Source organism: Clinocottus analis, unplaced genomic scaffold (genome assembly GCF_023055335.1).
Source record: "Clinocottus analis isolate CAN_PGR_092001 unplaced genomic scaffold, fCliAna1.0.p SCAF_6, whole genome shotgun sequence".
Lineage (NCBI taxonomy): Eukaryota > Metazoa > Chordata > Actinopteri > Perciformes > Cottidae > Clinocottus > Clinocottus analis.
Genome location: NW_027176218.1, coordinates 22,523,101 through 22,550,315, shown reverse-complemented (window position 1 = coordinate 22,550,315; position 27,215 = coordinate 22,523,101). Strand labels below are relative to the sequence as shown.

The 27,215-nt window shown below is 45.4% G+C and overlaps 1 protein-coding gene across 4 annotated transcripts in view; it reads left to right on the top strand.

The window, feature by feature from the left end:
• The window catches only part of vps9d1 (VPS9 domain containing 1), a 27,383-nt gene extending 168 nt beyond the window's left edge, over nt 1–27,215 (top strand). Inside the window, exons 2-17 of one of the 4 annotated variants that reach the window (XM_068602791.1) lie at nt 1,213–1,282; nt 4,270–4,443; nt 4,620–4,785; nt 5,364–5,475; nt 9,185–9,247; nt 9,599–9,651; nt 11,188–11,275; nt 11,387–11,472; nt 12,464–12,612; nt 13,181–13,543; nt 13,675–13,804; nt 15,814–16,019; nt 16,470–16,554; nt 20,301–20,405; nt 24,296–24,412; nt 25,739–27,215. In XM_068602791.1, coding sequence (XP_068458892.1) covers nt 1,213–1,282; nt 4,270–4,443; nt 4,620–4,785; nt 5,364–5,475; nt 9,185–9,247; nt 9,599–9,651; nt 11,188–11,275; nt 11,387–11,472; nt 12,464–12,612; nt 13,181–13,543; nt 13,675–13,804; nt 15,814–16,019; nt 16,470–16,554; nt 20,301–20,405; nt 24,296–24,407 — 1,962 coding nt within the window. In that variant the 3' untranslated portion in view covers nt 24,408–24,412; nt 25,739–27,215. Of the gene's footprint in view, nt 1–1,212; nt 1,283–4,269; nt 4,444–4,619; nt 4,786–5,363; nt 5,476–9,184; nt 9,248–9,598; nt 9,652–11,187; nt 11,276–11,386; nt 11,473–12,463; nt 12,613–13,180; nt 13,544–13,674; nt 13,805–15,813; nt 16,020–16,469; nt 16,555–19,897; nt 20,213–20,300; nt 20,406–24,295; nt 24,413–25,738 lie in introns of those variants that run through there. The other 3 variants (XM_068602795.1, XM_068602793.1, XM_068602792.1) reach the window with 3 other exon arrangements.

Below are 27,215 nucleotides of genomic sequence, written 5' to 3'. Positions count from 1 at the left end.
CAGCGCTCACGCGGAGCTTTAACGCGACCGGAAACCGGTCTGAGTGATGTAAACAGAGGGAGGGGGCGGGAACCGTTAGCGGTAACCGTTAGCGGTTAGCTAGCTAAGCTGTCACCTGAAGCTGCGCTTGTTCTCATGTTAAAGGCTGAGACTTTGACTACGTGTTCATTTCACTTCTCATAACTCCACTTCTACTTTCTTCCCTTTTCCTCTTCCGGACTATTGTTCACTTCATAACCTTTTTTGAAGGAGTCAGCAGGTTTTTCCAAAGGCATTAATTATATTATACTGTATAATATTACATTACACGTACTGTTTCTCACAAGTACATTATCTAAATTATTAAAATGTCAAGTCAATTAAAACATTTGACACTGGCTCAATATATTAATGCCTAATTGCTTTATATCTAACATTGTTGAGATCTACAAGTTGCTATCTTCTGCTTGTTTTCAAAACAACGGTGCTTGTTTGTTTTACTGCACATTGTGTGTTTAACTGAGTTGTTGCTTTCACAATACAGGACCTGCTGGTGTGGTTCATGTCACACACAGCCTGGGTAGTGTGTATATATAGATGGAGTTAAATAGTACCTATAAATATATAAAACAATAACTATCCATCCATCACACACCCGCTGGGCCCCGTTAGGAGATGTACGCTGTCATCGAGCTTCAAACATGTGGCAGTTTATTTAGTATCTCATGCTGAGCAGGGAAGTCCGGCTGGTTCCTGAAAAGTGTGTGTGAGCAGTCGGTAGAAAGATCTGTGCTGTTGAGCTGACGTGTAACATGGAAGAAGGAAACGCTGAGACGACCAGACGTCACGGCGTGTTTTAGAAGATCTGGCATTGAGACAACTCAACAAGCAACACAAACACTGAAATGAGTTGTGTGTTTGGTTTTGCGTCAGTGCAGAAGAACTACTTCTAACAGTGACATGTATTCTACTCCTCCATCATCTCTTTCAGATAATACACCTGCATTCATGCAGTGCATGAAACCTCTGTTGGTCTTGTGTCATTTATTACCGTCCAGCTGCTTCCAAACATCTGCTTTTTCATCTCCACCAGTCAATATGGGCAACAATGACTAATGCTGTTTTTAATCCATGTTACGTTTTGGCAGGAGCTATTATTAGTATTATTATTATTATTCTGTTACCTGTATACCTCGTTCATACTTAATGAAGCACTGCCTGGTCTTCCTGCAGGAGGCTTACTGTGAATACCTGCGGACGATCAACTTCATCTCACGTGCTCTTTTGAAGGAAGCTGCTTCAGGTAAGATCTGAGCATTTATGATGAGAAAACATACGCTGTGTATTTCTTCGTGATGATTATCTAACATCCTTGTTGTTTTCCCTTTAGTGTTCACTCAATGTTGAATACTGTACTGTTCAAAAAATATATATTTTTGATCTTTTTTTAAAATTTATTATTTTTAATGACAAAAACAATTGCACCATCTGCCCGACACGGTCCTTCCAGCTGCTTTGCTTGCACGTGTCTGTGTGTTTCCTGTCTGTTTTTACTCAACCATAAGCAATTTGCCTTCATGCATTAATAAAGTTGAAATGAATTGAAATGTCCTGTGGGCCTTAAAGAAATGCATCATTTCAGATTGATGGAAAAAGGGTCTTCGTCCACCTGTCACAGCTGAACCTTCCTCAGCAGCTCGTCCTGTGAGGGCCGTTGCATCAGGAGACATCGACTCATCATATAGATTTGTCTTTCCTACGTGCTCTAACTCGCATGAGCACATATGCTCAATAGTCCTCGGCCCTCTGCTGACCTCCAGTGGGAACCGATAGGAACTGCAGCGTCATAACGTCCAGGGCTGCAGGGACAAAGTGTTTTTAAAGGCCCACCAGGAAGTGAGCATAGCCATCGGCCCAAAAAAAAGTTTCATTTGGATTATTGCAGATAATAACCGTGTATGATATTTACACGTTTTGTTCATCAAGAGAATCTTCACACATGAACACCACTTCTACGTCTGAAGCGTGAACACAACGTACAGAGGAGCTCCTCCACGGTCACATGACCTCACGTCTCCATCGCTGAGCGAGAGGAGGAGGAGTTCCAGTGAGGACTGCAGCGCCTCTTTTATACACGTGTTAGCAAACTCCTTTTGTAATGATAGTAATAACTTTATTCATATGCACCTTTCAGACAAAGTTACATTTAAAGAGACGCACCATTCGGCCGTCCATGAACACGACTTACACAAGCTCAACGATGACTTTCATAAAGTCATAACTAATGGGATTCATGTTGAGAATATGAATAGACAGTGACAATCATTTTGTTTCATGTCACATGTTTTTATTCTCTTTGGACATGTTCTCAATAAAAAACAAACAAGAATACGAAATAAAATGAAGAGCAAATATAGCAAACTGTGAATGAATAAACTGTCATTCTGAATAACAAGAAGCATCGGTGGAAACATACGCTAGGCCTATAATGAAAAAAATAAATATAACTGAACGGATGACATCAACGTCTGACATCCGCCGTCGCAGCGTAACGAGGTAGTTTAGTGAAAGTTGTCATTTCCTACCTCATGAATCCTTGACCTCATGACGTTGACAAGGACAAGTGGTTAAGGATGGACGCTAGGAGGTCATTTGATGTCTCGGCGCCGCCTCCAGCGCTCTGCTGCAGCGCTCAGGCTGGTTGGGAAGCAGCGTTCTGCTTCAGCTGCAGTCTTTAAAGTCTGCTGACGCGTCAGCAACGTGCACGGCAAGAGTCACCAAGTTATCAAGTCTGGACGAGATAAAGCGTGAACGAGTCTCTCGCTCTGCAGGGGAAACAGAGGAATGAGGATTCTGCTGAGTGTCAGTGAAGAACTGCACAGCGTTGGTCACCGGGTCAGTTTGGAATCCCAGAAACACCTCGAGCTTCTAGACAGAGATGACACGTCTCAAGGATTGTTTTGTTATTCATGAGAGAAATCTTTTGAGTGGAAACGGTCTCTTTCAGCTTGGAGACGTTTTAAAATGACTTCCAGCCGAGGCTGACAGAACAAAACCTGATTTCAACATCGAACCAAACACACATTGAATAAAAAAATGAAAACACAGTTGAGATGAGGGGAAAGGAACACAAACACGATACAAAAGAAAAGTGTGTGTGTCAGGACTCGTTCCTGCGCGCTGTGTTTCAGACGTGACTCATTATCTTTCTGTCGTTTACGTTTAGTGAAATAGATTTTAAAGGTAATAAAGCACAAGACAATCCACACTGTGGAGCAATAACAGCTTCCTCACTACTCAAAGACACTGATATTTCACTATATTATATTAATATTGTTACTATATTAATATTATTACTGTATTATATTAATATTGTTACTATATTATATTGATATTGTGACTATATTAATAGTTGGAATGCTTCAGCATTGTTTGCATTGTGTGTGTGTGTGTGTGTGTGTGTGTGTGTGTGTGTGTGTGTGTGTGTGTGTGTGTGTGTATGGATATATAATGAAATGACACGTACCAAATGCTCATCCGATGCGTGTACATGAGCAGGTCCATGTAGCGTGTAGCAGCCGTGTGGACCCGAAGAAAAGCCGTGAGGTTTAGAACACGTGGACGACGACGTTAATCTTCTAACCAGACGTGAACTAATCAGCTGGAGGACAGTAGCCTGTCAGCGTGTAAAGATCAGACCTCAGAGGCCAGGTGATGACTTCAGAGGCCAGGTGATGGCCTCAGAGGCCAGGTGACGGCCTCAGAGGCCAGGTGATGACCTCAGAGGCCTGGTGATGACCTCAGAGGCCAGGTGATGACCTCAGAGGCCAGGTGACGGCCTCAGAGGCCAGGTGATGACCTCAGGTGTCAGGTGATGGCCTCAGAGGCCAGGTGATGGCCTCAGAGGCCAGGTGATGGCCTCAGAGGCCAGGTGACGGCCTCAGAGGCCAGGTGATGACCTCAGGTGTCAGGTGATGACCTCAGGTGTCAGGTGATGACCTCAGAGGCTAGGTGATGATACTTATATAAAATGTAATCATTATGATTGAAGCCTTTACCAAGTAACACAGAGAAGGGAAAGATGGAAGAACCCCAAGCGTTGACCTCCCGCCCTCTTGTTTAAGGGACCAAAACTAACCTGGCCTCAGAGGCCAGGTGACGGCCTCAGAGGCCAGGTGACGGCCTCAGAGGCCAGGTGATGACCTCAGGTGTCAGGTGATGACCTCAGGTGTCAGGTGATGGCCTTCCCCATCCCCCAGCAGTGACTCCTCTGTGCTCTCTGTGTTCCAGCCTCAGAGGATGGACCCGAGGTGGAGCGGATGCTGAGGCTGGCTGAGCAGTGTCTGGAGCGCTCCAAGTCATTCGTGGGGAAGAGAGCCGCGCCCCCCGACCCCCCCGCCGCCGCCGGCCAATCAGAGCCCGAGCAGCCCGCTCTCCGCCCGGCTGCCGTCGCAGCAAACACCGGTGAATACATCCAATCAGGAGCATATCTTTTATGTACACACCGTTAATCACTGCTCCCTTGGAGCCTGCCCCTGGGGTCACACATGAGGCCAGCGCAGAGACACATGACTCACTTCTCTCAGCCAATCACAGCTTTTGCCTTCTTTTCTTCTTCTTTTCTTCTGTCCTCGCCTCAGCTGTCACATCCTCTCCACCCGATCCTCGCGGCTCGGCCTCCAGCAGCCCGGCTCAGCTCGGTCACCGCAGGGTGCTGTCCGATGGCGGCGGGGAGCTCTCCCCCTTCCTGCCTCCCGAGGTCTTCCAGAGGCTGCAGACAGTGGAGGCCAAGGACACCAGCAGGAAGTAGGGGCTTGTTTGTGTGATCCAGGGCAAATACTGCACCACTCAGGGACCGAACCCCTCTGGACCTGAAGCGGCTCGCTGTGCGCTTCCACTGCGAGCGTGTTTTAAAATGACCACGGCTCTCACACGCACTTCTCTACACTTCAGCCCTGCGCCGCTTTCCAAGGGTTTTAAAATGTCGCTGCCTCTCACTGCCTTTGCACTCAATTCTTTTTGGGCCTAAAGTAAGTTTTCTGGGTCACGTTGATTGTAAAAGGACAAAGAAAATGTCACGTGTGACCTGCAGAATCTTGTCGTTGCCATACGTGACTGTTGAGCTTAATTATGTTGTGTATGGTCAACATGTTATGCTATGTTGACCTGAGACACCTGATCAGCTCAAAGAATTACACCGAAATGACAGTTTCATCTGCTTGTGACACACACCATTCACTAACACTGTGCTTGTTTGCATTGTGTGTGTGTGTGTGTGTGTGTCTCTGTGTGTGTGTGTGTGTGCGTGTGTGTGTGTGTGTGTGTGTGTGTGTGTGTGTGTGTGTGTGTGTGTGTGTGTGTGTGTGTGTGTGTGTGTGCTGCAGGGAGCTGACACCCATTGAAGAAGCGTCACGTTTGAACCAGAAGTTAAAAGCTAATTATGAAGCTCGTCTGGCGAGGCTCCCGCCTGGACAAGGCTACCAAAAGACCTCTTTGGTATGTGTGTGTGTGTGTGTGTGTGTGTTTATTCAGACATACACAAATACATGTTGGACTACATCAGTGACTTAGTCAAAGATGCTGAAAAATAAGAAATGTTTCGAAAAGATTTGAAGTTTTAAAACGTGAGAATTTGCTGTTTGTCAAAATGAGGAAGATCATTTTTTGGGACTAAACAGAAGATGAAGGTTCACTTTATTTGGGTTCTAATTCATCGCAGTCAGTCACTGAGTAGAACAAACAGCTGATACAACTCTTTACAACTCTGTTCTATCACCTGCGAGGACGTCAACACCCAAAGTCCAACAATAAGCAAAATACTTATAGTTTGACTTAAATTCAACTTGACTTAAATACCATAAATTCAGATGGGGACGTGGTTTCTGCCTGTGATTACACACACACACACACACACACACACACACACACACACACTCAGCTCAATGTGTCCCTGACGTGTTGCTTCCACACACGTTTGGTTGCTGAACTTATATTTTGAGTAATTAGGTTTTTTCCGTCATAGATCAGCTTTATAATTACAATTCTCCGTCCAGTTTAAAGATGGACGGATACTTCCCTCTTAAGACTTCACAATGACCTTCTGAGTTGTGTTGTTCCGGTTCGTGTGGTTCTTTGTGCGTCGACCGTTGCCTCTGAGATATATTTGTTATATTATGTGAAAAAGTGGTTTCCAATTGGAACCTCACACGTGTTTCTGTTGAGCCGATATTCATGCATCTCCTCTTCAGCACTGTCATTATTTTAGTTTAGACTTTGAACCAGGGTGACAACAGTGTGTATCAATGTTGTACTAATATGACAACACACTTCAAAGTGCACTGGTCACAATGGAGAGACACTAATTCAGTTCATGCTCTCCTTTTTGTCCTTTAAATACTTCAGATTTGGAGCAGTTATGGGTAAAGACACAAGTTGTTTGATGCATGTTCATCATTCACTTCCTGTATAGCATCAGTGAAACAGTCCCTGCATCCCTCTGAGGCTGTATTTTAGGAGCCAGTACCGTAGATCATAAAGAGCCCACGAGGGCCGTCTCGTCTCAAGAGCTGAACAAGACGTGACCTGTGAGGCTTCAGTCTCCCACGATCCAGCCCAGGCCATCAGGGCTGTGTCCAGGCAGCAAACACCATGTGACGGAGATGTGTGTACCAGGTATTTTGTCTTCGGGGTGTCGTCAGCCGCTGTTGCGACACTGTTGACGTTCCCGATAAATAGATGTCGTAACACTGGAGCGTCGATATTTCCCATTTTGTCATCTGCCGAAGGTCGACTGTTCGCTTTCTCTGTTGATGGCTCTCAACAACTATTGGATGGATGACCATCATGTCTTTGACACATGTTCGTGGTCGCCAGGGGATGAAACCCATCGACTGCAGTGATGCCCCTGAGCTTTCCTCTGAGGCCTCCAGACGGTCAAAGTTTTCACTTATCCAGTCAAATATCTCAACATCGTCCCGATGGAAACGCAAAACCTTTCCTCCTGACATTCATGGTCCCCAAAGGATGTATCCTAATAACGTTGATTACCTTCCGCGCCAACATGAGGTTGATGTTTGCAGTTTTGAAGGAAATATCTGAACTGTTTGTTTGAGAGAACACAAGAATGTCATTTACTTTTAGGTTAGTTTTGGTCCCTTAAACAAGAGGGCGGGAGGTCAACGCTTGGGGTTCTTCCATCTTTCCCTTCTCTGTGTTACTTGGTAAAGGCTTCAATCATAATGATTACATTTTATATAAGTATAGTTTATAAATTAATACATTTGTCTGGACCTGACTGATTGTCCAATGTTCATTTTGATGAACAAAAGTTAAACCGTGCCTTTGTTTTCCAGTGTGTGAGGAGTCAATTAGAAAAACACTTTGCCTACGCAATTGCTCTCTCAATAGTCCCTCAGCCGCACAACCTAAACATTTACTGCCTGCAGGTTTCTTTGTAATATTGGTCTCGCAACGTCTTGAATCGACATCGTGCTTTTATTTTGTATTTCTTTGCGCTACTTCCGGCGTGAGCGCGCCGCCGCCACCTTGTTGTTGAATGAATACCTGAGTGAGTGGGAGTGGGCTGCGTGGAGCCCCGCTGTCTTCACGAGGTTATTTAAGGACACACAACGTCGTCGTCGCGCTACAGCAGAACTGTCCCCACCTCTCGTGTTCGTCTGTCCGGTGAGAACCATCTCCAGTCAGAAAAAAACAAGATGGTAAGCGCGAGACACGGCGTTTAATTTGTAACGGTGGACATTTTCTTAGCTAAACGCTCATTGGAGCGGCTTAATGAGCGAGCCCATGTAAGTACGATATCAACTCGGAGTTCTGTTGGAGGCTTTAAACATGATTGTTAACTTGTCATTCAGATACGGAACGTGTTTCGGCGTCAAGCGGAGCTCCATGATTACTGGAGAAAACTGAAAGCGTTTGTAAAGGTAAAGTCACATGAGCTAAGTTGGCTAACGTTAGCTAAATGGCACGCGGGGGCGGGGCGTCACTCCGGACTCGTCACGGTTATTTGAAAGAGCGCGCGAACAGTATTCATCAAGCTCGCGAGCTGTAAGTTATTGCATAAGCTGTATTACATGTAGCATCCCCGGTTTAATTATGGTCTGCAGTCTTTATCTGATGGTTCATAAATGTTTATTGAATTCACCCGAAAAACTATAAGGGAAAAACAGGAATAGTAGTTGGTTAGCGCTAAGCGCTGACACAAACAAAAACCGTTTTAACAATTTAAAATATTTTCTCCAAAATAAACTTTAACAGATACTAATATTGTTAGTTACCCACATCGGCCAGGTGCTAAAACAAACACATCCGTAACATTTTAAAGACTATTTACGTCGTTATAGGAACTTTTCATTTCATCCCGGTTATTACTTCCAACTTCCGGTTGTGTACCTTCAGAATAAGAGCGCTACCGGAAATGTACCGACTGCCGTAACACAACTTTAAATAAAAGACGAAAAGAAAATTACTTAACATTGCATAAGATGTGTTGCATATCATTAATTGCAAATTAAATTCGCAGACATGAGCGAAGGTTTCGCGTGACATCTATTCAAGTTTTTAATTGTTTTGGCTCCACAGTTTCCAGCAAACAATACTCAAATGTTTGTGTTCAGTGCTGTGAGGCAGCGTTCAGATTCTTTTATATCGTGGCCGGAAGTTTGGAAACCATTTTCACAATAAGTCATTATTAAATCTCAAAATAATCAGAATAAGCTTTGTTAGCCAAGATGTTTTATTTTTTATTTACTACGTCATTATTTTGCAATACGAAATGAAAATATTGAGAACGGTTCTCTTCATATTGACATACACGCACTAAATCAATATATTGAGAAATTGCCTCATTATTTTGAGATGCAATGTAATTTTAAGACTTTTTATGTAATGACTGACGGGATGTCTCTTTTTTCGTCATAGTGGAGATGCAAAAAACTACCTGCTATAAACTTTGTGCAGTCTTGCTGTCATGGCTGATAGTATAATGAAGGCTTCTGGTGTATGTGTCCGTCTCCTTGGTGCAGTGCAGGTTGTAACATGGTGGTTGTTTTGGGTCATGACATTGTCGCCAATCACGACTTGCTGTTTCCCCTGATAATGGTTACAAATGAGCCTGAGCTCATTTCCTAGCGAAACAATTCACATATTTATTAACTAAAGTAATTTCCTCTCCTCTCATCCAATGCAGACGCTGTCTCTCCAGCGGCAGATGATGGAGAACCTCATCATCGCCAAAGCCAGGCAGGACGCTGTATCCTTCTGTTTTTACTAAGTCTGTGTTTCTCGGCAGGTGACGGCTGGCTTTACAAATATCTACGTTCATCTTTAAGGTGTGATGCTTTGACAACTTATTTCACATGGATTAATCCCAACTGTTTTAACCCCATTAAATGGGGTTTTAATGGGGTTAATTGAATTAACCCCATTTAGTCAGAAGGGATGGCTTGGTGGAGGGACGGGCATACATAATGGAGACTTATTGTAACTTTTAAAAGTTATAAGAATGGGATCTGGTTTAAACTCAAAGACAGAACCACTTATAGCTGATCTGTGTGAGGACTGCGATGCTCAGAGGTTTCCTTAACGTTTGCTGTGACATTAGCTCCAGCGGAAGATGGAGGAGAGAAGACTGAGGCTACAGGAGGAGGCCAACAGGTACAGCTTCTGCTTTCATTCTTTAACCCTCTGGGGTGAGGAATATTATGTTTATGGGATGTTTCTATTCATAACTCCGCGAAAAAACGGCACAGAATTGAGATTCTGCTTTTCCTAGATGCACCAAATCCTGGAGCGCCACCTTCTCTGTGTCCTTATACGTGTCCTTTTATCTTTTCTTATGTGTCCTTCTCTGTGTCCTTATGTGTCCTTCTATCTTTCCTTATGTGTCCTTCTCAGAGTACTTCTCTGTGTTCTTATATTTGCTTCTCACAGGAGCTCACAGTGGAGTCTCTCGAGTGCTGCTTTTCACCGTGATTTGTACAGGTGTCCATTGACATTTTGTGTGAAACTACCCAATGAACACTCAAGAAATCTTGAAAAAACACTCTTTTAGTCAGACGACACGCAAACTGTGTTTTCTCCCAGTGTACTAAAACACAGCACTGAAGCTTGGTCCGTAGTATGAAGTCATTCCTCAGTTCATTTTATCTCTCATGTTGATGGAAGTAGTGACAGACGACACTTCTACTCAGAAAACGCTCTTAAGACATTCGGTATTAGACATTTATTGACCTTTGGTAAACCAACTTCCATCACCAGAACAGTTCCTCCACATGAGTAAAGTTATGTTTTTACTCGTGATATGAAGTTTATAAAATCAAGATTACATTTTTCAGCTTTAGTCATATTTTCTATTTACACTTTGGCCTTATGATAATGGTGCCTCATTATATAGAGCTGAGATTGTTCTGCAATTTTCGATGCAACACATGAGTATGTATCTCATATGCAAGTCCCTTTTTAAAAGGTGAATTGAAGAAATGACCTCAGACACCAGAGAGTTAAAATGAAGCTCCTAAAAAAACATGTATTTACAAAAGGATATGGCCTTAATTGATAATTTTACAAATATTGTAGTCACTTAATCACAATATTCATGTTTTTTGTTTTCAATCTTTCCTTAAAACTCCGTCTTGAGTTGTTTCCCCTCGTGTCCTGAACTTTGAAGTGAAATGGATGTGCTTCGTGCCCCTGAGGAGGCCGTGGTATTTATTATCTGATGGCGATGTTATCTGAGGGAAAAGCACTCAATAAATTCCCGGAATGACTTTAGTTAGTTTTAAAAATAAAATAGAGAAAAGGCGACTAAACTGTTTGTGCAACATAAAGAACAATATCATAAAGAACAATATCATAAGTCACGGGTCAAGCGTGTAGTTTTCATTCAGTTACACTGCAAGAAAATCTGTGCTTCTCCATCAGAAACCACATGTGCCATAGATAAAAAACAAAAAAAATGGACAGAATAAATTAAAGAAATGTCTAATTGATTATTTTGACGATTGCAATCGTGATCATGTTTGCAATATTCATAATTCCTCCAGAGATTGGCAATTGCTTTTCTCCCCTCAACACTTCACCAATGCACAGAGAAGGTTTCAAGCTGTGACTCCTCACTGACGACTCGTTCATATTCATACGCTCATGAGGGCGACTGAGCTGCATGTGAATCTGTCCTGTGTGTCGCTGCAGGAGGTTTGCAGCGTCTGGAGCGATGACGGCTGAGGAGCAAGAGCAGCGCGTTCTCTACACCAACGTGCTGGAATATGAGCAAGACCATGTAGGTTCATCCTGTGCTTCTCCTGAGAAGACGCTACTACAAAGGGATGAAGACCTGGAGCATTCAATATGTGATGATATGAAAAGTATATAATTATTATTGTCTCTTCAGGATTGGCCCAAACTGTGGAAAGCCAACATGAGGAAGAATCCTGACGATGACGCGTTGGTCTCCGGTCTGGTCTCCTACCTGCTCAGGTAACTGAAACATAAGAACTTCAAATGTAGTTTAACCCTCTGAACCACAAACCGGTTCAGGGTGTTTAGTTTGTGTCCGTCACGTTTTACTTCCTGTGGCTTCTTTTCTCTGCAGCAGACGAGTCCTGTACCTCTATGGAAGGAGCATAGACGCGTGTTGAGTTCTCTCTACATAGAGTCAGGATTTTTGGTTAAGAAGTACATCATTTTAGTCATTTATTTACTTTACAAAAATTTGAAAATATTGTAATCTCTATATTCAACATTTTTTCAAGTGTTACCCATATTGAAAAAAATGTATATTTTTCATGCGATATCACAAGCTTTGATTTGGTTGCTTTTTCTAACTGAGAGATTAGTCACACAGGATGCGTTCTAGGTCCATTAGAAAGTTGAAAACTCAAAGATGTCTATTTTACAGCCTTTGGCTGTGATGAATGGTGTAATTTTCTTGATTCTTTGCGACTTGTTTTTAAAGAAAACTTGCTTTTCAAACCCGGCGGCAGGCCTTGGTGTTCAGAGGGTTGAGGTGTGTTAGATTACAGGATGTGTTGTTGTGTTGTTGAGCTTTCTCCTCAATGGGGGTTCCAGTGTTGTCGTCCCAGGGCGTCCTTCATTCAAACAATGAATATCTTTGTCAACATGACAACTTTGTGCCTGAAAACTAATCTGTAATGCAACTGAACTTGATTGTAACCCCAGACCAGTTGCAATTCACCCAGTTACTCTCCATCGTATCAATCAGCAACACGACACTAGAGTCGTCACAGCGAAACACTTACACATTTTGTTATGCAATCACAGCCACTGATTATTTTTGTTGTGTTCCAAAGGTCGAGGAAGTCTTGCTCGGTTGTCGACATGTTGGTTCAGGAGTGTTTGTGTTTTCCTTCTGCTGTTGTCCGTGGTTGCTGCAGTTGGTGTGACGCAACACTTGAACCAAATGGTTATATCAGGTGTGTTGTTTGTTCGGGTGTTCCTGTGTCCGCAGCCGGTCGGACCACCCGGTGGTGAAGCTGCTGAGGAAACACCAGTACCGGGTCTACAACCGGCTGTACCCCATCATCAGTAAAGGCCTCCCCCACAGCCCCGCCCTGCCGCTGAGGCATTCGTGCAGTACCCACAACCTGCTCCATCCAGGTAGGAGCCAGAGCCAGGAGGGTTGAACCGTTCACCTCGTGGACGTTCTCCAGTCTGGTTTTGTTTTGTGCTCAATTAAACACAGGGACACTAAAATAGTGTCGGTAAAAGCCTGAAATGTAGATTTGCCGTTGGTTTCATCATGAGTCCTGGAAAACAGTTGACCAACTTCTCAGTCAGAGGAAAGGTCAAACGCTCTGAACGACTTTTAAATCAGCACTGAGAGGAACTTGTTGGTGTGTGTCCACCGGCGGTATCGTCACTGAACAAGTCTGATGCTGAAGAGTGGGAATCCTTTTGACACACTGGAAAAAACATCAAAGTATTGGGGATTTAAAGCGTACGTTGGCCACTTTTAATGATCGATTCGCTAAAACCAGTTCACTGTCAGTCCAAATATATTCCTGCCCCGACCAAGTTCAACTTATTCTGGGAAACGTCTTCACCCAGAGTTAGTTGAATCTTAAATGCTAACTTTTACAGTATTAATGACCCACTTTCCACACTCACAGGGTGCTACATCAGCAATAATACATTTGCGTGTGTGTAAATGCCGTTGACCACACAGAGACCCAGACGCGGCCGACCCGCGGCAGCAGCGTCGGCGGCCACAGCTTCAGCCTGGGCTTGTCGCCCTCCCCCTCGCGCTCCCACGACCTCCACGCCGCCTACGACGAGGAGGAAGGGGAGGAACCTCACGAGCAGGTGACCGTGGATCGGGAGAACTCGTTCGAGGATCTGGAGCACTTCCTGACACAGTTGGACTGGGCGCCGCTCCACGGCGGCGCAGACGACCCCGGCTTTGATTCTGAGCTGACCTTCGACCCCGCCATGCAGCCAGATCAGGACGAGGGCAACGTGCAGGAGCTGGAGTCGAGGGCACTGACGGAGCATCTCAAGGTCGTCGTCAAAGACATCCACATCGCAATTGGTGAGCGCGATGATGGAGGACGGATGCTTTCTGTGAAGAAAACTTCTCAGCGTTGAGTTTTAGCAGCAGATGCATTTTACATTAACAGTCGATGTAAAAATTGTCGGCTGATGAATATTTCTTTGTTTCAGATCAGCTTCTGTCGCTGTGTTTGCTGTCCTTTGAGTGTCTGAACACAGCCAGCTCTAAAGACCTGTGCCTCGCCAGCATCGAGGAGGCCTTCTTCACGCCGCTGTGGAGCGCCCTGGTGGCTCTTTTCAGGTACTGCAGCCTTCATCCAGCTAAAGCAGGACTGTCCAAACTTTTTTCACTACAACACTGAAAAATATACAAAAGACTGGGCCACTCACGAGAGATGAGGTGTATCGCAAAATGAATCAAATGAGTTTAATTATTAATAACATTTTTTAAAATATATTTCATATTTAAAAATCAGAGGAAACTTGGCCTTTTCCAAGCTCCGGCAGAAGTCGGTCAGGGAGAGAAGCTGAGGCTGGTTCTTCAGAGAATCATCACGCTGCATCTCCACCGGTTCTAGTTCAGACTCTCTTCACTTCTTCTGCGTCATCAGGAAGGGAGTCAAGCAGCTTCACTTATTTCTTTATGGCCGAAAGATCTTGTAAGCGCTGGCTGAATTTTGTCATGAGATGTGATGACAGATGCATATTTCCCCTTTTTAGCAGAAAGGTTGAACTCTGGAAAAGCTACTTTGATGTGGGACAGCGTGGGGAAGAGCGCGGCGTTGACGTTGTGTAGTTGTGTTTTAGAGAGACGGAGCGTCACACAGCTGGCTCTTGTTCAGTGTGTTGAGATGATGATGATGATGATGATGATGAGTGAGACAAACTAGAAATGAAGAGGTCTGTCCTTCTCTTTCAAAAACTGATCAACTTCTGACCTCAGGGAATGAAACCGCTGAGCAGCGACCTCAGAGTGAGAGTCGAGGTCCGTGTTCAGCTTCAACATCAGACAGCTTGAACTTCTCTGTGGTGGATCTGACGGCTTCAGACGTCTCCTTCTCCGTTGTTGTGCACTTGAGACTCTGAGACCCAGCAGCTCCTCCGTAATGCAGAAGTTATCGTCAACTCCCTGCAAAAATAATGAACAGCTGATTGTTGTCTGTGGCGTCTGAGCTCTCGTCGCACAAGAGAGTAAAGATCAGAAGACACCTGATGCTTTAAGTTGGCTGACAACTCGTGTTTCTGGATTTTCTCACGTTGCTGAATTCCGGCAAAAAGAAAATGAGTTATAACATATATGTATGCAACGTTTATACCTCGTGTGACTTTCAGCAGTATTTCATACAGAGTATACACTAAGTATTGTTAAGCTTTATGAACTGAAGATGACGTTATGTTTGGCTGAGTTGTAGATGTTCAGTGTGGGTCGTGACCAGCGTGTGGCACTGCTACTCCAACGATGTGCCGCTCCAGCTTCTGTTGCTGGTTTGATGCTCGTTACACTCAAAAGGCTTTAAAATGATCAGTTGGGATTTTATTGATCCTGCTTATCGGTTCGGTTCCTTATTGATACTCTTATTGGTTCTTTCTGATTTTGTGAGAAGAAGAAAGAGATTAAGTTTAATGTAAATAAATGGTCTGTCTTCAACAGCAACAGAAGTGTTGTTGAGGTGTGTTGTACGTTATAACACTAACTTACAACACAGCTGCTCCCCTTACCAATAACGACTAAACCACTCAATACACACTGACTGACTTGTTGTGAGCTAAATCCCTTTGACTCCACGGTTGAGAAGGAGGCCGGCCGCCAACAATAAACTGGCTAACGGCTCCAAGTCACTGGCTCGTCTGCAGGGACTTGACTGAGCGTCCCGACCCTTTAAACAGCAGTCGCAGCTGAACCATTAAGATCAAACTGTGTGCTGTTGGCTCAACGTGTTTGATAAGCTGCTGCTGTTTCCTCCCTCACTTGTGTGGGTTTTATGAGTTCTCGTCATCTATTGGTGTAAAATGGAGCCACACTTTGGCTCTTTTGTCTTCTTTGGCATCCTGAGTCATGCCCCATTGTGGAGCCTCCCAAAAATAAATGCATTGTGCCGACCGCACCGATTCACGCCTGACATATTTGGTGGTACTCCAAAAAAAGCTGTTCTCCCAGATTTTGACTCCTGTGTCAACATCTCTGCTGTGCAAAAGGTCAGCTGTTTGACTCCATGTCCCCCTGCAACACGTCTGCAGCCAGAGAGGGGGAGGTTCACGCTATTCCACGCTGAAAGTTTCCCCCGTCTGATAATCTTGTATTTTGTTCAGGAAGGTCCACAGGGAACGGGAGCAGGCCTTCGAGTCGAGTATGAAGCTGTACCAGGACGCCTCGCCAGCGGACGTGGGCGTCCCCTTGAAACTGTTCCCCCGCGACCCCGGCGCACTGCAGGGTTCCTACCCCTACGAGTCTGCCGTTCAGGAGCTCAAGCTTCTCATCAAAGACTGCTGTCCGCAGAGGAAGCTGGAATGTATTGGTGAGTCAGATTTGTGCTGTTGCTCAGCTTTCCTCTTTTGTGGAGATTCAGTTTGCACCTGTGAGCTGTGAAGGTCATCGGGCTCATGCAAGAACAGGTTGGTTCTTGCAGGACTGATTTAGGAGTTGCTGATTCACCAACGCTCTCTTATTTTGAATATTCTCTTGTGAGGAGTCATGTGACATTAGGCTGCTCTGTTTTTCACGAATGGATTGTGTATGCATTACAATTACAAGCAATTGGAAAAATGGATCTAAATTATGTCGCAATTTTAATTATCGGCTGATTTAATCTTAAGTGTGCAACACTACAATATTGATAAGAACCTCTTTCATGATTTGCTCCCATCACACTGGTCAATCGCCTCGCTTCTGGCCAGACCGTTTCTGCATATTGTAGATGTTACCTGAGGTTTTATATTTCTTGCTTCCTGCTGATGTTTTGTTACAGTTCGCACGTTGCGGCTGATCTGTGCCTGCGCTGAGGACTACAGGTGCCTTCATGAGGTCGACTCCTCCCCAAAAACAGCCGCCATGTGAGTAAATCATAATCGCTGCCGTCTCTTTCTATTCTTTTATTACTAGTGGGAAATGTGGCGAAAACGGTAAAATAATGCCCATGACATTAATGGTGATGCATTAAAGCAGTTGGAGAACTTTGTACTGTCAGGGCTTGTCCCATCATCGGACTCATTTAACTTCAGAATCAGAGCCCTCTCTCCGTTGACTCTGTGCTCGTAGGGAGCTAAAGGCCGTCCAGTGGAAGTACCCAAACATCAATTAGGGCTCTGTGCCTTGTTAGCTGCCCTGTCAGGTCTCATCACTGCCCAGTTGAGCCCTCCACAGCGGGGGCTGTCCGAGGTCTATTGCCCCCCAGAGAGCGCCTCTTCCAGGCCGGGCCTGAAAGTGGGTCGTCCTGTCTGGTTTGGGAACAGACCCCAGGCCCAACGAGAGCAGTTTTGTGGAATAGACGAGTCTCACAAAGGCTCAGTGGGTTGGAGCAGCCGTTGTTGTGAGCATGCAGGGTGTTGAGGACTGAACTGGTTTGTGTGCACAAAGTTTGACTAAAGACGGTTTCTTCTGCATCCGTTTGTGTTTAATGTTCTTCTTGTTTCATGAACCACATCCAGGAGAGATGACCCTCATCCAGGCTTAGTTTATTCCTCCACTCAGTTGGTGGACTGAAAATACACAATGTTGTTCAAGCAGAGACTTCTTTTGAACTTTCTAGTAAACAAACAGAGCCAGTATAAAGGTTTGATGTGGAGGTGGATCTTAGTTCTAGACTAAGTTTTCACCGGGTTGTTTGCAGAGTCTTGTGTTAAGGTTTAACAGTGCTCAACAAGAAAGCTTTGTTTATAACTCGCGCCTAACAGTTTGTACTTCTTACTCGACTACGCTTTATTCTGAGGGCGCACAAACACAATGTGCTGTGATGAATCAAACCACCCAGAGATATGAACACAGACTGTTGGATTAACCAGCAAAAAGCCATCAGCCTTATAGAAAACAGGTTCAGCCAACTCTGAAACATGCACCGCACATTTAATACCTTTTTTAGAAATATTTGCATTTTAATATTTAATGGATACAGAATTAACGACATCTTCTGTCCTTGAACCCTCGCAATGGGTAAGAATAACACACACACACACACACACACACACACATCAATGTATTGGAGCTGGGCAGCAGAGCATGTACGACACACATGATTTAATTATTAAGCTGACTCATAACCCCATAATATCTTCATTATTTAACGACGAGGTGACCAAACAGGAACCATGTTTTCACTTCTGGCAACCGAAAGCTGACGGCCTGAAAAGCACTTTAAAAGTTTGTGTTGAGCTGTGGCTGGACAGCGTTTTAATGGGGCTGAACACTGTTGACTTTAAGTGTGTGTGTGTGTGTGTGTGTGTTCGTCCTCTGGGTTTCACTCTCTATACAAACTCCCAGTATCAGGGAACAAATCCTGTTCCTCCAGCGTTATCTGATATCTTGTCTTTTTTCATCCACTTTGGTCCTCGTTTCCTTTCCTCCTCCTGTTGGATCCACTGAAGTCTGAGGCCGCGTCTCCTGCTCCACATCCGTCTCCTCGTGTTTTAGTATGCGTGAAGTGATGGAGCAGACGAGCTGCCGGGCACTGCTCCGCTCAAGGCTCTGAAAGGAAAAGCCAAAAAATTTGTGACGTGGAAGGATTTATTTTGTTGTGTGTGCGTGTGTGTGTCTACTCTGGACATGGTGAAATATACAACTTTGCAACAACACGTTCCCCAAACTGAGAACTGAATCCTGCTGTTTGTTTAGTCACCTGGAGACGAGAGTCAAACACGACGAGAGATGATTTGTTTGTTCTGGTCTTCAGCTCTGCATCTTCAAGCGTCTCCACAATGATTCAAACCGTTTTTAATCCTGATTTTCACCAAAGCAACATCTGTGTTCCACAACACACTCTGGCTCCACTTGCTCATGGGGCTGTCACGATACCAAAATTATGACTTCGACACGATACCGGCCATAAATATCACGATACCGATACGATACTAGAATTCAATATGATACTGGTGAATTTATCTATAACAGTAATGAATAAAACATCTGCATGGTTCCTTTTTGACCGGCTTGTTTCTGCCCAGCTTTTTGAACACTTGACTCATGGCATTAATATTAGTATTAGCATAAAGCAAGATATTAATGAAAACTACATGGTGCCCTCATAGCATTGATTAAACACGGCTATGGAGGTCTATTGTCCTGATGACTTCATAGTTATTTCTATAAGTATGAGCAATTGTAGATAATAATACTCACTACTACTACGACTACTACTAACACTACTACAAATGTGTGTTTGAGGTGAAAAAACCTAAAGATATCATATGGGTACATTCAAGATTGACACATAATTAAAGGGTAATTTCTCCCCTTTATTGTAAAATGCACTTTTTAATATCTTGAAGTAATAAGCTCACCCTCAGGCTCCAGCAGCATGTCACCATGTTGCATCAGTTGTGTTTCATTTGGTACTTTTTGTGTGCGTTCTGACCTCATGATCATAGATGCTTGTAGTCAAGCTAGGCTAATGCTACTCGTGGCTGTATGTGGGTGAGCTCGGGGTTTTTCATGTTTATAATCACATTTTCTTACCTGTTGTTGGTTAAACTCTTTAAAAAGTTCAGGCTGTCTGCTTGAAAGCTGCTTGGCCATGTTTGACGTGTTGTCTCCTTTGTCTGTGCTGCTTTACAGCAGGTTTTACAGACGGTCTGTCGGTGTCAGTGCCTTTCTGCTAGTCACTGACTCCCAGAACATGTATTTGCATCAAGGCCCGACTCAGTAGTGCTCAGTGTTCTTGGGTCAAATCCCAGCAGGGATTTGGTGAATCTTGTATTTTGAATGCATATTTGTCTCTCTCCTTCCACTGTAGTTTCTCATTTACAGTCGCGCACACACACATTTGCCCTTTATTGTCCTCGCTGCCGTCTTTCATTCACTCACCGGCGTTTCCATTTTCGTCAGGTCTTTGTCCTCGACCGAGCGGGAGCTCATTTGTTCTCTTTTGTCCAGATCCCTTTCTTTCCTCTCTGCCATTGTGCTGCTAAACTGGTCACCACGTTCCTCCATGTATTCTATTAATTAAGACCCCCCCCTCTGCATTTCTGCTGTATTTTCACATCCTTTTATCCATTATGTGGGAAGAGTGCACTTTAATACTTGGAATGTGGTGACACCAGTTCTAAGTGATCAATGTTTTGTGTTTACAGCGGTGAACTCACGAGATCATAATACAGGGTTGAGATTTTGTGTGTGTGTGTGTGTGTGTGTGTGCGTGTGAGGTCCAGTTCACCGCGGTTACACAAGCCTGTCCACACCTTCCAGAACCTTGCAGGAGGAGAGTCTCCGGTTGCTCGTGTCCGGGGTCAGTCCAGGGCCAGCTAACCCGCCTTCTCACGCGAGCTAGCAAGCGAGCGGTTAGCCCTGCGTGTGAGTCCTGATAAACAAACGGTCACTGTCTGCACACACAGAGAATGCTATCAGGCTGTCATCATCTCCAAGGCAGCAATTTGTCCTCCCAACAGATCTCGGGGAGAGGGAAAAAAGAGGGAGCGCTTTATCGTTTCCATCCTCGAACACGCACGCCATTAAGAGTCAAGTTGTAGTTTGTTTCCATGCGTTCCCCCGGGGACACACGCCACCACACTCTGCACATATCACTCTCTTATTTACTTGTGTGTTTCCTGTCTGCCTCCGTCTCACCGCTTCCTCCCTTTGGTCTCGGCAGCGGTGCGGACGACCTGCTGCCCATCCTGTCCTTCGTGGCTCTGCGCTGCCAGTGTCCTCAGCTGCTGTCCGAATGCGCCGCGCTGGAGGAGTTCATTCACGAAGGGTGAGTCATCGTGATGGGGAAAAGATGGTGGAGTGACGAGCTGTTTTTGTCGTTGTTGTTGCACCAAACACATTTAGGTTTGTCGTCATTTTTGAAGGAATGTCTACCCGCACAACCCGCTTCGCCCATGTCGTAGACGCAGCTGTCTGATGGCCTTGTACTCGGTGAACATGCCCTCAAGTTAACCAGAGAGAAATCTGTCAGCTTGCAACGCTCATCACCGGGAGTCAAGACGACAATTAGGCCAAAGGAAACTGATTGGACGCCCACGTCACGGTTAAAATGTGGTTATAAAACCATGAATCATTGCATTCTGTGACGTAAACACACATTTGGTACGGCCCTGTGAATGAGCATGGAGGTTAATGTACGATGTGTGCTGTGTTTAAATCAGGGAACACGAATGTGATTCAAGATGTAGTCTCAGGAGTTGGTGGAGACCAAAGCGGAGCTCCAAGCAGTGAATCCTGGAAACTAATGAGGCTGATGTTGCTCTGTGTCTGCGAGCGCTTTCAGATTCATTCATGGAAATAGGCCAACGCGTTCACCACAACGACTTCATCACTGGTTCATACGCTGTATTGTGTTTACAGCTTGACATTGGGAAGAAAACAATAACGATGCATACAATGCCGATCCTTTAATGCAGCGCTTATAGCGCGGGAAACCACATGAACGAGCAGAATAATGCTAAAATCATCAGAATTAAAAAGGCCTTCTAAACTCTACAAGCACCTTTACATTCAGTTTGCTGAAGAGCACCTGACGGCTTTGCACTGCACATCTTTAATGCATGTTTTTTAAAGTGTTAAATGTTCTTTATAGTGTGATCCTGTTATCAGATTTATTCTCCCCACTATAGAGATATCTGGGTCCTCTTCTCAAAATGAAGTATCTGTCACGCTCTAGCATTCATAGACATGGTTTTGGCCGGACATCAGACATCTCAGGCTGATTGTCATAGACAGAAAAGAGCAAGAGGCTTATGTAGTTATTTATTTACTTTGATATTGCACTGAGGAACACGTCTTCTGTTGGAGGACGACATCGAGCAGACTGTCGTTGCGTGAGAGTTCAGGCCACACCCGAAGAGGTCTGCTCACGGCCGTAAAAGCAGGAGGCCGTAAAAGACATCTGGTTAGATTGGCAGTGGCCGAGGAATGTCAGGATACTTGGGATTTGTTTTTTCCTCCTCTATAAAAATACAAATGAAGTCCCACTTGATGTTTATGTAGTTGAAGCCTAAAGCCACACGGCCGGGAGAGGCTGGATGTGTTCCTCCTCTTAGAGGCTGGATGTGTTCCTCCTCTTAGAGGCTGGATGTGTTCCTCCTCTCAGAGGCTGGATGTGTTCCTCCTCTCAGAGGCTGGATGTGTTCCTCCTCTCAGAGGCTGGATGTGTTCCTCCTCTCAGAGGCTGGATGTGTTCCTCCTCTCAGAGGCTGGATGTGTTCCTCCTCTCAGAGGCTGGATGTGTTCCTCCTCTCAGAGGCTGGATGTGTTCCTGCTCTCAGAGGCTGGATGTGTTCCTCCTCTCAGAGGCTGGATGTGTTCCTCCTCTCAGAGGCTGGATGTGTTCCTCCTCTCAGAGGCTGGATGTGTTCCTCCTCTCAGAGGCTGGATGTGTTCCTCCTCTCAGAGGCTGGATGTGTTCCTCCTCTCAGAGGCTGGATGTGTTCCTCCTCTCAGAGGCTGGATGTGTTCCTCCTCTCAGAGGCTGGATGTGTTCCTCCTCTCAGAGGCTGGATGTGTTCCTCCTCTCAGAGGCTGGATGTGTTCCTCCTCTCAGAGGCTGGATGTGTTCCTCCTCTCAGAGGCTGGATGTGTTCCTCCTCTCAGAGGCTGGATGTGTTCCTCCTCTCAGAGGCTGGATGTGTTCCTCCTCTTAGAGGCTGGATGTGTTCCTCCTCTTAGAGGCTGGATGTGTTCCTCCTCTTAGAGGCTGGATGTGTTCCTCCTCTTAGAGGCTGGATGTGTTCCTCCTCTTAGAGGCTGGATGTGTTCCTCCTCTTAGAGGCTGGATGTGTTCCTCCTCTTAGAGGCTGGATGTGTTCCTCCTCTTAGAGGCTGGATGTGTTCCTCCTCTTAGAGGCTGGATGTGTTCCTCCTCTTAGAGGCTGGATGTGTTCCTCCTCTTAGAGGCTGGATGTGTTCCTCCTCTTAGAGGCTGGATGTGTTCCTCCTCTTAGAGGCTGGATGTGTTCCTCCTCTCAGAGGCTGGATGTGTTCCTCCTCTCAGAGGCTGGATGTGTTCCTCCTCTTAGAGGCTGGATGTGTTCCTCCTCTCAGAGGCTGGATGTGTTCCTCCTCTTAGAGGCTGGATGTGTTCCTCCTCTCAGAGGCTGGATGTGTTCCTCCTCTCAGAGGCTGGATGTGTTCCTCCTCTCAGAGGCTGGATGTGTTCCTCCTCCTAGAGGCTGGATGTGTTCCTCCTCCTAGAGGCTGGATGTGTTCCTCCTCCTAGAGGCTGGATGTGTTCCTCCTCCTAGAGGCTGGATGTGTTCCTCCTCCTAGAGGCTGGATGTGTTCCTCCTCCTAGAGGCTGGATGTGTTCCTCCTCTCAGAGGCTGGATGTGTTCCTCCTCTCAGAGGCTGGATGTGTTCCTCCTCTCAGAGGCTGGATGTGTTCCTCCTCTCAGAGGCTGGATGTGTTCCTCCTCTCAGAGGCTGGATGTGTTCCTCCTCTCAGAGGCTGGATGTGTTCCTCCTCTCAGAGGCTGGATGTGTTCCTCCTCTCAGAGGCTGGATGTGTTCCTCCTCCTAGAGGCTGGATGTGTTCCTCCTCCTAGAGGCTGGATGTGTTCCTCCTCCTAGAGGCTGGATGTGTTCCTCCTCCTAGAGGCTGGATGTGTTCCTCCTCTCAGAGGCTGGATGTGTTCCTCCTCTCAGAGGCTGGATGTGTTCCTCCTCTCAGAGGCTGGATGTGTTCCTCCTCTTAGAGGCTGGATGTGTTCCTCCTCTTAGAGGCTGGATGTGTTCCTCCTCTTAGAGGCTGGATGTGTTCCTCCTCTTAGAGGCTGGATGTGTTCCTCCTCTTAGAGGCTGGATGTGTTCCTCCTCTTAGAGGCTGGATGTGTTCCTCCTCTCAGAGGCTGGATGTGTTCCTGCTCTCAGAGGCTGGATGTGTTCCTCCTCTCAGAGGCTGGATGTGTTCCTCCTCTCAGAGGCTGGATGTGTTCCTGCTCTTAGAGGCTGGATGTGTTCCTGCTCTCCAGAGGCTGAGCTTTCCACTGCAGAGCAGTTTGAGTCTCTTCACCGTCTGCGACTCCCTTCAGACGTTTAAACACTGATGAGATCAGATTGCGATGGCCTGTTAACATGAAAAGAGGTTCATTTATACGTCTTTTATACGGTCATGAGCAAACCGCTAATTTAAAGTTCAGTTGGTTAACAGTCTGCAGACTGAAGTCAGTCTGTAATCGCTCTCGTCACCTAAAGACTGAAGACATCTCTCTGATTTTGTTGCTAAAAGCTTTCCTCTCTCTCTCTCTCTCTGTACAGTCGCTCTCGTGGGTCAAAGGTCAGCCAGCGTTGACTTTCTCTCCCTTCTGTCTCTCCTCCTCTGTTTCCCTGAACCAGTCCTTAATCCCTGGTTCTTCAGACACGTCATCACCCTCCATCCTTCCTTCCCTCCTTCCTCCCTCCATGTGCCTCTCACAGCAGAGGAGGAAGTGGATCTCTGATGCGCGCTGAGCGGTTTGGTCCTCTCGCTCCCGGTGGAGAAATGAACAACTTGAATATGTTTTCTAAACTCGGATGTTTTGAATGATTGTTGCAGTCGGCCTTGTTTCTCTTCTCAGTTTCATTTGACCTCAAGAAGCTCAAACGAAGGGAAAGCTCCCGTGCTCGTCTTGGTGTCAGCTGATCTGTATCCTGGCTTCTCTTTCTCAGCTACCTGATCGGAGAGGAGGGCTACTGCCTGACCTCGCTGCAGAGCGCCCTGGCCTACATCGAGTCGTTGCACACGGCGGGAGCTCCTCATGCTGCAGACGGCCCCTTCTGAACAAGGTAACGCAACGCAGACCCGTGAGACACACTCTGGTGACCAGACGTCCTCTTTTTCCTGGACACGTCCTCTTTTTGAGACCTAAAAATGCGTCCAGCAGGGATTTAAAAAACATCCAGGATTTTGCCTCGTTAGATATTTATGTTTCTCTGAGTCTTTCACTAACTAGTTTTTACGCTCTTACAAGTTGTGAAACGGCATCTTACGTTCATCTTCTTGCGTGAGCTCTAATTGTAGAGAGAGCTGTCATTGGTGGACTGATCTCAGGGTTGCCAGATGCAGGATAATTATCCTCCAAACACAACCATGTTGAGCCTTTGTACGATACTTCTCCATCAGCAGTCTGCAACACTGACACCTCGTCACCTCCACTGCAGACGAACATCCTGTCACGCTCTGAAGAAACTACTTCTGCATAAAACCTCAATGATCGACTGGAATTTCAGCAACAAACCTTTTTGGGTAGTTTAACACGACTCGTTCTTTTTTTATGAGCTGAAGCTCGTGTAGATGCTCGACTGTGGAGCGATATGAAGCGATAACGGGTTCACCTCACGGCCTGCAGCTGCATTGTTTACAACAGCACCAGCGAAGCGTCCTCTTCCACACACTCGCATCTGGTCACTGCAGAGAAACGCTCTGAGCTTCTGTGTGGCGCGTCGCATCACGGCGGATGTTCTGGACTTCTCCAGGAAACGAGTTCTGGTGTCAGGACTCACCTCGTCTGTGATGAAAAGCTGCATTGAAAATATTCTGTAAATATTGGTGGTTTGCTGTCTGTCTGTTGAGACAAAATGTGGCCAAAACGAAGCTAAATGGCGTCAGTTTCCATCCTTAAAGTAGTAAAACACAGCACAAAGCCAGCGAAGGAAGCGGGCTGAAACACGCATCGTGTGTCAGCTGATGGGATCGTTACTGCCACCTGGTGGACCGGAGGCGCTGCTGCTCACGGGTCTGTTTATTCATCCGTAACATTAAACCGGGTTGAAAAGGTTTCCACGTAGTTATTGTGATGATTCATACGGGATCACAGCCGTACTCGTTCACAAACAACCCAAACTCTGAGTGAAGAACACGAGTTCAAAAGAGATCATTTTGGAATTTAACCCTTTAAATATACAAAGGGTCAAATAATAAACCATTTTCTCTTCCTGATATTACATTCAGTCAGAATTTGATAGTTTAGTTCAAACTCACGACGTTACTCTCGTCTCCACCAAGGAGCCGTTCTCCTGGGTGAGGTCGAGTAACGTTTTCTTATAATCTAATCTCGTGAGATAACGCAGTGAGAAGGCTTCTGACGACATGTTTATGTAAATCTGTTGCAGGCCGTGATGGCTTCCTCTCGTGCCGCTGCAGCTCATCCTGACTTCCCGCTGCGCTACAGAGCAACGCTGGACGCCGCAGCGCCGCCACGCACGCCATCTCGTACCCGCCAAGACGTACTGTACATTTAAGAAAAGGACTTCCTCTGGCCGAACCGCTCGCCCGCCACGGGTTCTAAACCCATCCTGACCGGAGCTGAGTGCAGCGGGAAGCGGCCCTGGTGTTAAAGGGACCGGGTGGGGTCGTCTGAGGGAACCTGTGAGGGAACCTGTGAGGGAACCTGTGAGGGAAGCCGCCTGCAATATGGTTCACTCATGAGGGAATGTGTTTGTTCACCTTGTTGCAGATCCTGTGAGTGAGAAGCCGACGCATGCTTCCTCTGCTGTTGTGATCCTCAGAGGATCGAAGTAACGTTTCATTTTATCACACTCATGTACCCTGTGGCCTTTTCCTTTTACAAAAAAACATATCATTTTGTGTGTGTGTGTGTGTGTGTGTGTGTGTGTGTGTGTGGACGGACCAGCCATCCTGACTATGAATACTAAATATGAATGTGAGCACTTTGGGTGAGTCACGCTGGACTCCTCCAGCTGAGACGTAACGAGTCACTGAGCGGTGTTTACAGGTGACAGGTGAGGCTTTAATGTGGTGACACAGTTGCACTTTGGAAGGTGTGTGTGTGTGTGTGTGTGTGTGAGACAATTTGCTCCTCGAGCCACAGGGAAGCTGTTTTAGTGCCAAGATTTTAAATCTACAAACCTTAAGATAAAAGCTCACCTCGTTATTTTCCTCTGTTTACGTCTCCAGTTCACTCAAATTCACAACCACAGATTATAATCTGAATATCCAGCTATGTTTGTAAATGAATTCTCCTCTTTTGGTTTTCAATGCATGCCGACACCAAAGTGGACGTTTACATGAAAAGATCTGCTGATGCATTTTTATCGTTTTTAGCCTGTTAGTTTGGACCAGGTTTGTGGGTGAGCAGTTATGAATTTAATGAATGCATTAATGTCTAGATGATGAAGGCCAGTAGGTTACTTTCTACTGCAGGTGGAATAAATTGGCTGTTAATATGCAAACATGTTTGTGTTGGAAAGACCTCAAGCAGGCTTTCATCCAGTTTTATACGTTGTCCTTTTGTTTTGTTTGTTTGAATTTAATATTTAATATTTAATTTTTATTTAGCGTTGGTCCAAAAGATGTGAAAAGATGTTACGGAGTCACTTCCTACTTTTTGTGACACTAACCAAAAACAGACTTATGTCTATGTAATGCATATGAACGTAATTATATTGAAAATGATATTTTGCAAAGTGGATTTATGTTGATTAATTTTACATGTTGCATTGCTTTTGAACACTGAATATGAATGTTGTTGGTTCATTAATAAACTGTTTTACTGTGAAAGGTCGAATGTAAGAAAGAGAACGACGGACGTGTGTTTGAGTAAATAAAGAGAACATAAATATTTAAGTC